The following is a 13,807-nucleotide window of genomic DNA, read 5'->3' on the forward strand; positions in this document are numbered from 1 at the left end:
TCCCACGTTATCCGCTTTTTCTCTTGCATGGCCCTCTCGTTTGCCCCTCGAGTGAAGTTTCAGCGAGCGGTTTAAAGCGGTCGCTGCAGGAGCTACCCGCATCGCGCGGGTGGTCTCCGCGGCTGCGTCAGCGCGCCTGGGGCTTGCGGGGCGCGTGTTTGCGGGGAAAAATCGCTCCATGCGGTTCACGCTGGTGCCCCTGTAGACGATTAAGCTCCGACAGAAACAGTGTGCCAGGTGTGTATGCGCGCCAGGTTTTTGTTTGCAGGAACTGCTTCACGCGGTGAAAACTTCATTATAACCGTGAATTTCAATGTAGCGAAGTAAATGTTACCGACTTCGTTACATCGAGGTTTACCTGTATTCCCACCTGATTAAACTTCTACAGGGGATGCTGTTACATTCGGATATAGCAGACTAGTTTGAAAAGTCCATTGTGGGACTTCTTCAGCAGACTTTTCAAGTGCAGGCCTATTCACTTGCAGTGTTTGTATTTCTAATTTACAATGGTGATCAAACAGAAACAATTTAAAACAAATAAAAATAAGTGTGCTTCAGTGAAAGGGAAATTTTTGCTTGCCAAAAGCTATCACTGTCAAGTGCATGAAGTGATACACTTGCAATATGTGTAAGTGTGGTGTCGTGGCAGTCAGCTGATAGGATTTAAAATTTAACAGTGTTAGTGCAACAGGTCAGATGCTTATATGAGAAAGTTACCATAACCTAAAGAAGAATGCGTAAGCTCGCATACCGTATAGGCGGCTTAGCAACAAGACCTGTACTTGCACTTTGCTTATGTTCCTGGGAAGGCTATGGAAGTGGTAGTGGGGGTGGAAGAAGTGAAAGGGCAAGGTGGGTAGGGTGCCATGCAGCAGGAGCACAGCAAATGTAAAGAGACTCGTGCGTGTGATTGTGCGACATGTTTGACACGTCTCAGGGGGATGAAACCGCTGAAAAGTACCAACTTGCGTCGGCTGGAACTGAGTCTTGAGAGATGACTCCTATTGTTTCTGTTGTGTTTTTAACGGTTGAAAAGTCCGTCCATGCGCTTGTTCTAGCAGACTTCACCTGTGATTCCATGGATGTAACAGTATTTGGACGGTTCATACTTCTTTTGGAGCAGGTTTAAATCATGGTCTGCTGCAACGAGGCTATGCTGTACCACCAGCAAACCCACAGGTGCTTCGGGCGCCTTTGAGTGACACACGAACAAAGTTTCCCGAGAAAACTGTGCAAGTAGTGGGGCCCCACACATGGAACCGGTGTGCGCTGGGCGCACTTTGCTATGTGCTCCAGCGTTCAGCAGAGTGCCGTTTGCTAGCCAGGTTTTACGTGTGGAGGGCAATGGAGGAGGAGGAGGAGGATAAATTTTATTGGGAGCATCGTAATGTGGTGTGGGGCCCTCATTCCAGGACTCCATTGGATGGTGGGCGTTCAGTTGCGGCAAGACAGAGCAAAGTGCATAGATGCCCAGTGCGTTTGCTGACCGCATCTATTTCAGCCAACTTGCTGTCCAGCAAAACAGGGGAGCACAGGGTAGAGCACAGCACTATCCAATCTTTGTTGTGTGTTTCCCACTGCATTTGAAAGGATCAGGGGCCCTGTGCTGTGCAGCAGCCAGGTCTGGGCTGCTCTGCCCTCTTCTTCTATGTTAAAGGGGTCACAAAGAGAAAATGCATTTGTCTTTGCTTAATTTTGTCTGCTTGAACGGCCTTTTAAGAACATAAATCCCAAATATTTTCACAATTCACTGCTTCTGGAATTTAGGAGGCGCCTCTGAAATTGTCGCTCTGAGGCGCATCGCAAGCGATGATGCGCGCGTCGTAGGTTGGCAGCGCAACTAGAGTGACGTCATGTCAAGTACATTCGAGAGTTCAACACGTTCATCGTTCTTTGTGTATACTGTTCTGTAAAGCTGCAAGCCTGATATTTTAAAAATAATGCATCCTTTATTCGTTGCCAAAAAACAGTTTTCTATCCACGTGAGCTGTGTCGTGACCGCTTCAGTTGTCTGGCAACCATTGCAGCAGAACTCAGACCTGCTGCCTGTTTGTACAATTTGTAGCCAGTTTCCCTGCTAAATTTCACCTTCTTTTGCCAAATTCTTTTGCCATATTGCCAGCTGGTCAATCTTGCGTGTCTGAGGCCCATGTCAAGGGTTATCTGCTCAGGCATATGAAGAAACGCACCGCCCGTGTGTGCAGGAGAGCCTGGTGCAGCAGATGGTGAAGGATCGAGGGGTGCTGGTGACGTCGTACGCGTGCGTGGCTAAGCAGGCCCTGCACAAGCACGACTGGCACTACATCATCCTGGATGAGGGGCACAAGATCCGCAACCCTGACGCCCAGGTCACCCTGGCCTGCAAGCAGGTGCCGTAGTGTTTGTTCCAATCTAAGCCGAAATACTGATACTCCAGGGTCGGCTTGGATTCGAGGATTTCCAAGTGAAATTGAGGGAAGTGGCGCGCAGCCAGCGCCACCCAGAAAAGAAAGTATTGTAGCCATTACTAGACGAGCCAGTAGCCACTTGAGGGGCCATCGCTGGGGCAACGCCTCCTAGAAAAACTATGCCTGGAACGTGAGCCGCGAACTCGCTGCCCTACCCTCTGATTTTTCTCTCCTCCTTCGGTACAAAGGCTCCTGTAAACATGCCGGCCCGTGGCCGCCGGGGGCAGAGCGGCCCGTTTCGCGAGGAGACGACACCTTGCCGACCGCGCTTTGTCACCGCTCCTATATGCAGATGACAACACTCAAGTGGTTTCTTTATCGCTGTTGCGAGACAACAAATTGCTAAATAAAATCAATTCCACTTTCTTGAAACTCATTTTTTCACATGAAACAAAGCTTCACACGAATAGCGATATAGTATCAACTGCTTAGAGCACCAGCTTTGCGTTTGTTTGCGGGATGTTTTTCGCTGCCTGTTGGTGCAGGGCTTGCAGAGCCAGTGTTCCGTTTGATTTGAGCAGTAATGCGGGGCTGTTGTGTACCAGGCTGCTCATCGAGCTGCCGACGGGAGCAATCGGGAGTGTCATTTCACGAAGTGCCAGCCGATATCTCCTTGCGAGAAAAGTGGCTGCATGCAATAATTACGAGACGCCTTCCCCAGCACCGCAATCAGGGACTGCTCTGTTGTATGTAGCCGGCACTTTCGTCTAACTGACTTCAAGAAAGACTTCACGAGGCGGCTTCTCAAGCCCGGTGCAGTGCCCCGTGTGTTCGGTGAACCGGCTGGGAACATTGCGGAAAATGTCGAGAGCACCGCAGTGGCCAGTGTGTCTGTGAGCACGACTGTGCCAACCGTACCTGGCAAACTGGTTCCGTGCCTTCCACAACCGGAAAATACGCCACTGGCAACTGTGTTCGGTGGACTGGTGACGTCCGTTCCACAACTTGAAAGCACGACTCAAGGCACAGCGCGGAAGCGTAAACGTACTCCCTCAGGCGTTTCCTTGGCACGCGGACAGCTAGGAGGCACAAACGACGGGCCAGCCAAGTCTCCGAGGCTGAACCATGAACACAGTGACGACGACAGCAACATTCAAGGCAGTGATCTCACAAACAATCTCGTCCAACTTCAGCAAGTGGAATTGGGTGCAACAGCCGAGGGTCCCGGTACGTTCAATGCGACACGAACGGGAGTGGTTTATGCTAAGCGTTCACTCAAGACACAGACACCATTCAAACTCTACCCCTCGACGTACTTTGTCCACTGCAAGCGATGGCGCGAGAGAGAGCGGGCACTCAAAACAAAAAACGAGAGACTGAGAAGGACAGTGGATTCGTATAAAGAAGAACTGCTGAAGCTGAAAGAAGCCGCGTCCGTTAGTGCATTTTTAGAAGGGGCGTCCGATGCCGAAAAGGGCAATGCAAAGGCCCCCCCTGATCGTCGACCAGCTCAAGAACTACCAGAAGACAAAACCACAGTGGTCAGAAACCACCTTGAGACACAGCACCATACTGTGAAATTTATCCACGAAGGCATATGAGTACTTGCGCTCCAAAGACCTCCTGAGGTTGCCCTGCAACAAGACCATCCAGAAGTACCGTATTTACTCGCGTAATCCTCGCACTCGCGTAATCCTCGCACCCCTAATGTGAGCCACCAAAAGTTGGATTTTTTGGTTCCTCGCATAATCCTCGCACCCCAAACTTTGCAGCGGCGAAAGTTGCCTGCTCGCGAAACCCGCATGGTGCACGCGCTCTCCAACGCGCGCCCTCCCCCGCCGCCTCTCCGTTCGGCGGAGAGCGCTGTGTATCCAAGGCCATCCAGGCGCCCTTGCAACCTGCATGGCTACTCCCTAACAGAGTATTAACTCTATGCTAACACGCTACTCACACTGTCCTTGAGCCGGTTTCGCGCATGTTTCGCGTGCGCGCAACTAGACGGTGTTCGCGCAGCCCGCTGTCGTGTCGTAGTGTCGCCGTCGTGGTCCCGTCGTTGAGCGGCAGCAGTCAGTGAGTCACTCGCGTCAGTGGTGGATAGCTCGCTGCCATTTTGAGAACTCTTTGATCTCTTTGTTTTGTGCTTGGTGCCGCTTCGCCATGGGGAAGAACGCCAGCTACACTGCCGCTTTCAAATTGAAAGCGAAACAGTACGCGATCGAACACGGCAACCGTGCCGCAGGCAGGCACTTCGGCGTCACCAACTTCAACGTGTGTTACTAGAGTAGGGTACGCACATACGACGACGAGATATGGCGCACGCCAGAAAGCAAAAGCGGCAATTTCATAATCGCTGATCGACGGGAGACTGTTTACATTGTAAATAATAAAATAAAAAGAAATAGCTGCTGTTGGCAACACTGAGCTTGCACATACAAAAAACGACCGCTACATTTAGCGGGATTGGCATAAGGCAAATTGGCAACACTGTGCACCGGATTTTTTTTTTTTTTTTTTCCCCGCATAATTTTCGCACCCCAAACTTTGCATTGACTTTTCCGAAAAAAAAAGTGCGAGGATTATGCGAGTAAATACGGTACATGGGCGCGGTTTCGGGCGAAGTTGGGTTCACTCAGCTAGTTGGTTGCTGCCTTGAAACAGAAATGCAGGCCCTTGAAACGCCACAATCAAAAGTTTGTTCGCTGACCATAGACGAAATGAGAATACGCCAGAAGTTGCAATACCACAAACAACGGGGCGCTTTCATTGGCGACGTCGACAAGCTGCAACACCTTGTCGAAAGCTCGAAAAAGAAATATCATCAATATACCTAAACAAGATCTACAAAATGCAGAAGAACTCAATAGTAAAGCCAATCAGGTTCCTCGCGAGAAAGCACCTGTACCCCTGAAACATTGAGACGATGAGCGTTAAGCTAGCCGTGCAGTTGCTGTCAGCCGCAGTAGTTGGAGCCTTGAAATATTTCAAAGAGCAGGCAGGGCACACTGCAGATGTGGAATTCGCATCGGCAGGTCCTGCGATCCACTTCCTGGAAGTGAGGCAGAAATGGTTTACTTTGATGGACGTAAGCAACTGCCAGCAGTACGTTCATTGCAACAACATTGATTGCCGCCCATTCACTGATGTAGACGACGAGAGGCTCGATTGGCTGGAAAACGATTTTATCGATTATGTGGAAGATCTGCGGGAGGCAAGCGAAGCTGAAAACTTCTTCAGCAAGGAAACGTGCCACGCCTTACTCTTTAAAACACAGTCAAATGTTGCCTGCATACGACTCCTACTGACTGAGAAGAAATTTAAATTTGTTCTCACTCGCAAGATGTCGAGTGACCCTATAGAGGCCATATTTGGATTCTTGAGGCGTAGTGCAGGATGTGATGATGCCTTGGATGTCAGGAGCACAACATGCGATCTCGAAAAAATGCTAAAAACCGGAATCGTAGTCGGTTCCAGTGGCAGCACCGTGCAGGGTTCGGCGACATTCACGTCAACGCAGCTTCTCCCAGTTCAGCAGGCACGCTGTATGAGCACACCAACCACAGACCTTATTTTGAACAGAGCAGCAACGCGTCTGTGGGAGCACTTGCTGTCAGACAGGCCAATTTTCTCTAACCCCGACGTTGCCAGCCTGGCAATGATAGGAGGTTTTATTGTTCACGCGGCAAGCGAGCACGTTGCCTGCGCTGAGTGCGTCGCAATGCTTCAGGCACCAAACAGCAGTGCTCCAGACCATGGCCTCATAACGCACCAAGACTTTACTACCCTTTACTAGTTCTTTACTACCCGACGCAGGAACTTGTCAAAGTTCTTGTAGGCCTACGCAGATTTGCTGACTACGTAGTTTTCCAAAGACGGTCAGTAAAGAAGCCTCTTGAAGTATGCGTGAAGAAGTCCGTACAGGAGCTCATGAGCCTGCCCGTCTTGAGCTGCGGCAACATTGATTCGGACCACCGCAAGGTTCTGCTGGAGCTAATCGCACGAAAGCTCGTCAAGCCACTTTTCGCCAACTATGCACAAGGGAAAACCAACACGCATGCTAACGTGAAGTTTCTTCAGAAAAAGCCTTTGTCAAGAAATATTGTGAAATTGTAGGTGTGCGCCTGCAGTCCCTGAGACATACGTCGTGCCATATAGCACCGACTCTTTCTGCTCAAAAGTGTCTGGAATCCTCTCCAGGTTTTGGGATGAACAATTTCACACACGTGCTGTTGTGGTAAAGCGCGCACCTTTGTCAACAGTGTTTGTGATGCACGTGAACAATATTGCGTGAACACGTACTAAGCCATTCCGAGAACAATATTTTCTTAGACTGAAGACTTCGATTCTCGCGGTCATCATGTGTATCTAATCTTTTGCTGTTTTTCTGTTTCGTTCACCTTATCCTCAATTAAATGTGCTCAAATTGGTGTCTTCCTTTCTTCTCCACCACGCGCGTAATATTTGACAGCACACCAATCTTGGTGTGTGTACCGGATTAGGTAAACGAAAGAGCATCAAGACGGGGGGCGCAGGCCAAGATAGGCACGGTCGAAGTGCCTTCGGTTCGCCGAGCAATGACTAATTTTTCATCACTGCTAAGCGTCGTACCGCAACAACCACAATGGGACGGCACATATACCGAGGCGCGAGCACTCACGGACCGCACCTCGGCAGACCGCCCGACGTGGTTCAGCACGAAAGATCGAATGACCGAGTACAGCGAAATAACGAAGGCCTTCTGCTTGGCTCGCAGAACTCTCCCGCCCCGTGGCCGAGGTTGAGTCGAGAACAAGACGTTTTATTTAGACAGCTGCAGACTGCCTCGCTACCCAGCCCGCTACTGGTGCATCGCATGTACCCTGAGAGACCGACACGTGCAAAGGCTGCCGAGGAAAGACGGCAAGCTGCACGCACATGCTGGGTGGTTGCACCAAACACCCGGAAGAGGCCTAGTCAGGAAGGATCCCACCGCGACTGGAAGTAGCCGCAGGGAGCAAAAACCCGGAATATCGGCACTGGGCCGTCCAGCAGGTCATCGAGGCGCTAGCACCTACGGCAGGGGCCCGGCGGATTGGCAACGGCGAGCGGCCCATAAGGAGTATAGAGTGGTTCACTTGTAAGCAATATCGAAGTGCCAAGGAAAACACATCGTTATAACCGATAATTGTTATGAGCGGTTCGCTGGAGAAAAAATATGAAATAGAGCTCAGAACATTTTATTTGCATGCAAGCGAGGTTGTACTACTGCTTATTTGAAGAAAAGATGCCATAGTCATTCAGGTTTGTTTGCTTCATGCAAAGTGGGAGCACATCTTTTTCAAGAGCATCTGTAGGTGCGTCACCTGGCTGCACTGGAGTCTAGCTAAGTGAGAGGTCCTTGGCGCAAACAAACTCCCTGCGGGACTGTATCATGTGTTGGGTTTCCTGTGCAGTCACTATTTGAATAGGCTGTGCAACCGCGTCGTCAGAGTTGTCGCTTTCACCACTGTCGGCAGCACGTATCCGCGCATAGTTTGCCTCTTCAGTGAGGCACTGGGGCGTTTCCAAAACATCAGCCCTGAATTCTCTTTCGCGAAAAAACGGAGGCAGTTGAAGAGGCACCCAGTGAAATTCAATGCGGTGCGGACGTGACACAACCGGTGAACAGGTGAACATAGGCAAACGCATGAGAGAGCGACGCTGGCACTGGCAGCGCGAGTTCGCCAGCGGACGCGGGGACGGTGCCAAAGGGGTGGCGCTGAGAGGGGGGTTCGGAAAGAAAACTGCTCTTCCCCTCCTCTCGCCTTCTTGTAGGTAGCGCAGTGTACGCGTTTTCTGAGGGATGCCATCTGCGCGGAGACCCGGCGGCAGCTCGAATTTTCGGTGCACGCTGTGACTGGATTCAATCGCTATATCCGATATTGTGACTCTCGAGCATACAAAAGTGGATGGTGGCATAGTTGTTTGTTGTTATATCCAGTATATTGTTACATTAGGTTGTGCGAAGCACGCATGCCGGCAACCATGTGAGCCACTGGTTACATGGGGATCCGCAAGATAACGCTACTTGTCTGTGCCAAGCAGACTGTACCCCAACGTGAGTGGGATTAAGAACAACATCTCTGTTGACACCACCGTTGAGAGTCTGGTTGAAAGGGAGCAGACGACGCCGGCCGGTTCCTGCGGCGTGCGTGCGCAGTGGAACGAGCCGTGCCACGTCCGTCGTCGTTTGCAGTGTGTCCAAGCAAAGAAATTGACAGCTAAACTTTTCAGGGAATGCCATCTGTAAGGTGTCGTTCGACTGCGTGCCTACGCTGCTACTTTGAACAACGCAGCAAAGTGAGGGTCCCTAGGGGCATGGGAATGGGGGTTTTTGCTTCTGAAGCTTCGTTGAAGTAGTTTGGATGGAAGCAAACATTTAGTGATTTCCTCAAGGAGAATGGAAACTTGCAACTCGTCAAGCATGCTTCAGTGACTATCCTGTAGGAAACTTCTTTCAGGGGCCCTCCCGTGGGGCCCACCATTTCACGACCCACGCACTTGAGAGCCGTTGGGCACGGATGGGAAAAGCTTCGCAATAGTACATAACAATGTTCACAACGGGTTTTAGAAATGTGTCACCTCTAAAACGTTTGCTTGCTAGACAGCTGGTGCCATCTAGAGAAAACTAGATAATCCAAACTGCGTTTCTTCAATCTCGGTAAGGGAGGGATACATTTGTAAAAGAAGCAAACCAGGCCGTTGGGGACATCTGTGTGGACGTGTGAAATGTTTCCTGTTGGTACACGATGCTTAATGAGCCCGTCGGTGGCATGTTCCCTAGGAATGTGAGTGGGTGAGTGCCCCTTCCAGGAGCCGCGTATTGTGTGGCAGTGTCGGACAGCGCGATGCCTGCCTGCAGTTCCGCACCACCCACCGGCTGATCCTGTCGGGGTCGCCCATCCAGAACAGCCTGCGCGAGCTCTGGTCCCTGCTGGACTTTGTCTTCCCGGGCAGGCTGGGCACCCTGCCGGTCTTCATGCAGGAGTTTGCCGTGCCCATCACCCAGGGCGGCTATGCCAACGCCTCCGACGTGCAGGTACGCCCTCCTCTCTTCTTCCGCTCTGATTCCTAGGATCACAAACCATTCAACACCTGGGATGGGCAAAGCTGCTAATGTCCAAATTCAGCCTTTCGAGGCTCTGAATGTGCCAAGCCTTTTCATCATCGTTTTTTCTTTTCAAATTCCCAGAAGTTCTCTACATCTCCAAGCCGTCAGCCTTATCTGGTGGGTTGAAGTCAGAATGACTCACGCTGCCAGCTTGTTAAAAAGCGCCTCACATAAGACAAGTCATTAGTCTCATTCCTGGCAGTCTCGTCTTGCCGCCCCGGACAGAACTACCAAGTGACTGGCCAAGTAGGCGGGCACATTGTTGTTGTCGCTCCTGCACTCGCAGTTCACCTTTCTGCCTTTCTGCCCTCTTTGGCGTTTCAGTCTTACGATTCTTTTTCTCAACAAAAGAAATCTCAACAGTAGCAGAAGACACGAGCTCGAATGCTGGGGCTCACAATTTAAAAATTGCACGCTTGCGGGGACCTGCTGAACGCAAAACAAACCTTCTTGCGCCATAAAAACGTTGCTGCTTGCGAACAAAGCCCAAACCGTACTCCACACTCCTTCTGTGCTCTTAGCTGTTCCGGCTGGTTTCGGCGGCTTGCGAACAAAGCACTAAATGTACTCTGCACTCCTCTGCTCTTGTTGTTCCACGACTTCGCCATTACGCTCCGTAGTTTTGTTGTTTGGCTGTGTTCCAACCTTTTTTTGAGCTCCTGATGTGCGCTGTGCAATGGGCCAGCACATGAGCTGCAGAGGCAGATTAAAACTGAAGGTGGTGGGGGGCATGCGTTGATGCATATGGAAACCGGCACTTCAGTGTTGACCCACTGCGTGTACGCTACGGGCGAAAACGAGAGGTTTCTGGGCGGTGAACAGCGATTGCCGCGTGTTTCGTGGTCCCAAAGACGGGAAGTTTTCTCGTGTTGGGAAAGAAATTTTGGAGGGCCTTGACGGCATGGAAGACAGTGTGCTGTGGGCCGAGAACAAATGTGAAGCCGCAAGTGACTTCAGTGAGGAGGACAGCTCCATGGTGAGTGAAGGGCCACTATAGCATGTTGGGAATAAAAAAGTAATTTGGTTACATAATTACCTACGTGTTTTTATGAAAATGGTAAGGCTCTGACAGCGCTTCTCTTGGCAACTTTATTGTGTAAAATTTCAACTCTTAAAAATCTCTTTTAATTTTTTCCCCCATAATGAACCCTCCCCCAAATTCATGCCGATTTTTCTGGTAAAAAAGGGGATCACGACGCAAGTAAATACGGTATACTAAAAGGTGGCATGGCAATTTGCGGTGATGCAGGGTCAGTTCCCAACGCAAGAAATCGCATCGCAGCGTACGTGCCTTGTTGCCGTCTCTTTGAACACTTGCACCCATCTCTCAGGGGCCGAAATGCCCAAAAAGCTCCAAACTTCTGGTTTCTTTTCAATGCATGGTCAACTGGTGAAGTAAGCGCCTTCTTGTAAGAGGCTACAATGGTCATGAGGGCATTTTTGGCTGGTTTGAATTTTCTTTTTTAAAGCCCATGGATTTAAAAAAATGATTTTAAAGGATTTTATTTTTTACAGCATGTCTCCACATCCTGAGCACGAATACGCAATCAGATCTCTCCCTTGTGGCTCACCATGTTTTCGCGATTCTAAGTACCCCCTTTTCTGTGCGCAAGCGCACGTTGTCCTAGTGCACTTGCTCTCCTTGGTGTGGCTTGCTCTTGCTCGCTCTGTTCCCTTTTATTTTCTCAACATTTGCCACATGAAGCATTATTCTCCACACCCGTCTGGTCTGGATGCCAGAGCAAGATTTTCCCAACCTCAGCGTCGGAGTAAATATGGTTCCATGTATGTTGGGGACCACACAGCACATTTTGCCAATCGTCTTTCCCCGAACATTTTGTTATGAATCCTCTGGAAGGACCATGAAGGGCAACAACTGTGCCATTAGGGAAGCTGCACCCGTATCATCTGAGGAAATAATAAGTGTGTGTTTTTGTTAAATGACTCGATAATTGTTTAGACTAATTTTATGCGAGCAAACACTGTATTGTGGCAGTCCTGCCGCACTATTCAGTTTGTAAGCTTTGGCATTGAGCAAGAAACGCGCAGATCTGACAAAGGCGTCCTGAGATATTGCAACTGGCAGTTTGGTCTTGTGGGGGGAAAAAATTTGTCCTCAGAAATCGAGGCACCAAGTGTGGAAGCATAGGTGAAAATGGCTATGTTTATGGAGTCCAAAGTGCAATGGCTTTGTAAATGCTTTTTATGTGAGGTCTTGGCGGGGACATTTCTGGTTTTGAGGTCCACTTCTGCCTGTTTATTGGGACAAAAATACGGGAGTCCCAATGAACAGTCATGTCCCGTTTTTGCAGGAATGCATAGTTTCGATATTGGTGCCAAGCAAGTTGATCAGACCAAAAGTGTTCCGACTCGCTACAAGTATACATTACAAACATGACCTTAAGTGCTCTCAAATATTTGCCCAGACAGTAAACTTTACATCTATTCTTGCCAGAGAATGCCTAGAAATTTCTAGCCGAAAATGACTTTGAAGAGGCATTACTTCACCAGTTGACCATGCATTGAGAAGAAACCAGAAGTTTGGAGCTTTTTGGGAATCTCGGCCCCTGAGAGATGGGTGCAAGTGTCCAAAGAGACGGCAACAAGGCACGTACGCTGCGCTGCGATTTCTTGCGTCGCGGAACTGGCCCTGTGTTTTCCTGGAGCCACAGCTCTAGCGTGACGCTTTTTTTTTTTTTCACATTGTGAACTCGACGTGGACATCAACCTGCTGTGTCGCTTGTGCGGCTGAGCTTTCTGCACAGTGTGAAGAATTTCACGAGTGAGTCTTGTGGGATGAAGTTGGGCTTAACAAAATTAGAAATACACCAACGAAGAACCCAAAGTGGGGCCTCTGAAATGAGCACGTAACCGAGCTGTGAGTGCGAGTGTTCCCTCAGCCGGGAGGAGGGCTCAGTGCAAAATGTAACTTTTATATGACAGCAGTCCTCTCATTAAAATGTTTGCTGCCAACCTCAACCTTTTGTTTTTTGAACGTGGCCGCCTCCCACGATGGTGTGTCCCGTTTTCCGCTTCCAGGAATATGGTCACCCCGTGTAGGTGTTTCTTTGGGAGGCTGTAAACATTTATTTGCTCACCATGACTTGCACGCTATAGGGGGCAAATACAAAACAAAAGATGAGACACTGTTGTAACAATAGGAGATACATCGGGGAGTGGGCAGTATCTACATGCGGTAGCACGCACAAAAACAGCAGTGAGGTTGCTACAATTTCACACCAAAAAATGGCATTCATAACAGGTAAGAGTGCACAATTAAAAAAAAGCAAAGAAACGGGGAGCGAAGAGTGAGTGGCTTGCCCAGGTGGTTTTGTGCATCTTTAAGTGGCTTTTGGGCCGATTTTTGGCTTTTGAGACGTCTGTCCCTTGCAGCGGAGCTGAAAAAGGTGTCTCCTCTAGGCCAGGGACGGGCGAGCGTGAATTTGAGTTTCCAAGTGAATTCGAAGCAGATAGTGATTTGGACGAATAATTTCAAATCGAATATGTTGAATAGTACACATCGCAAATTACAAAGGAAGAAGCTTGATCATTGCAAAGAAAGACCGGCCGGAGTTGCAAGCAGCCATTCTGGCCTCCGTCTCAGATGGGCAGTACAGCAGCAGGTGTCGGGGCTTCCCCTTGATGGCGGCCGAGTGGAAAGGGCCCTCTTGCTGTCGGCAGGTGCAGACGGCGTACAAGTGCGCTACGGTGCTGAGGGACACCATCAAGCCGTACCTGCTGCGCCGGATGAAGGACGACGTCCGCAGCCACCTCCGCCTGCCCAGCAAGAACGAGCAGGTGGGCTGGCCTCTTTCCCCCCGCTCAGCTATTTGGCAATTCTCTCTTCGCAAAGGGCTGCCCCTTTAGAGGGGCCTCCCGGACAGCTGTGCTCAGTTTGCGAGTACCAGCCTGTGGGGACTCCAGCCACGGAAGACGCTTCTTCTGGTGAAAGGACGCGAGAAATGTTCACAAACCTTGTGACGAAATATTGGCAGTGGTGGCACAACGTGTGACCACTGCCACGAGAGGCGTGCTAACTGCACACGGGCATTGAGAGGATGAGACAGTCAACCACAACTTGAGATCCGTGGAGAAGTTGCCAGAAAGCGGCTGGCCACTGCTTCAGCAGAGCGTTGGCGCACGGTGGAGTACCCAAGTGCAGGGACTGTCCCTCGTCTTGTGCTGCACTTCGATACTGGACCATGGCTTCCTCTGTAATCTCTCAGCTTGCAGTAGAATTTTGCGATTAAGCGGCCAGCACCACCGTTGTTGGGAGTCTTGTGCGGCCCGTGCG

General features: G+C 50.1%; 1 protein-coding gene across 2 annotated transcripts in view; it reads left to right on the plus strand.

Annotated features, from left to right (window-relative positions):
- The window catches only part of LOC144168704 (DNA excision repair protein ERCC-6-like), a 93,863-nt gene that overhangs the window by 31,273 nt on the left and 48,783 nt on the right, over positions 1–13,807 (plus strand). For both annotated transcript variants that reach the window (XM_077697640.1, XM_077697641.1), the window contains exons 10-12: positions 2,205–2,369; positions 9,265–9,441; positions 13,195–13,311. In XM_077697640.1, coding sequence (XP_077553766.1) covers positions 2,205–2,369; positions 9,265–9,441; positions 13,195–13,311 — 459 coding nt within the window. The remainder of the gene's footprint in view (positions 1–2,204; positions 2,370–9,264; positions 9,442–13,194; positions 13,312–13,807) is intronic.

The sequence above is a fragment of the Haemaphysalis longicornis genome, unplaced genomic scaffold, assembly GCF_048455015.1.
Source record: "Haemaphysalis longicornis isolate Haplotype H1 unplaced genomic scaffold, Haemaphysalis longicornis Haplotype H1 scaffold_2, whole genome shotgun sequence".
Classification (NCBI taxonomy): Eukaryota; Metazoa; Arthropoda; class Arachnida; order Ixodida; family Ixodidae; genus Haemaphysalis; species Haemaphysalis longicornis.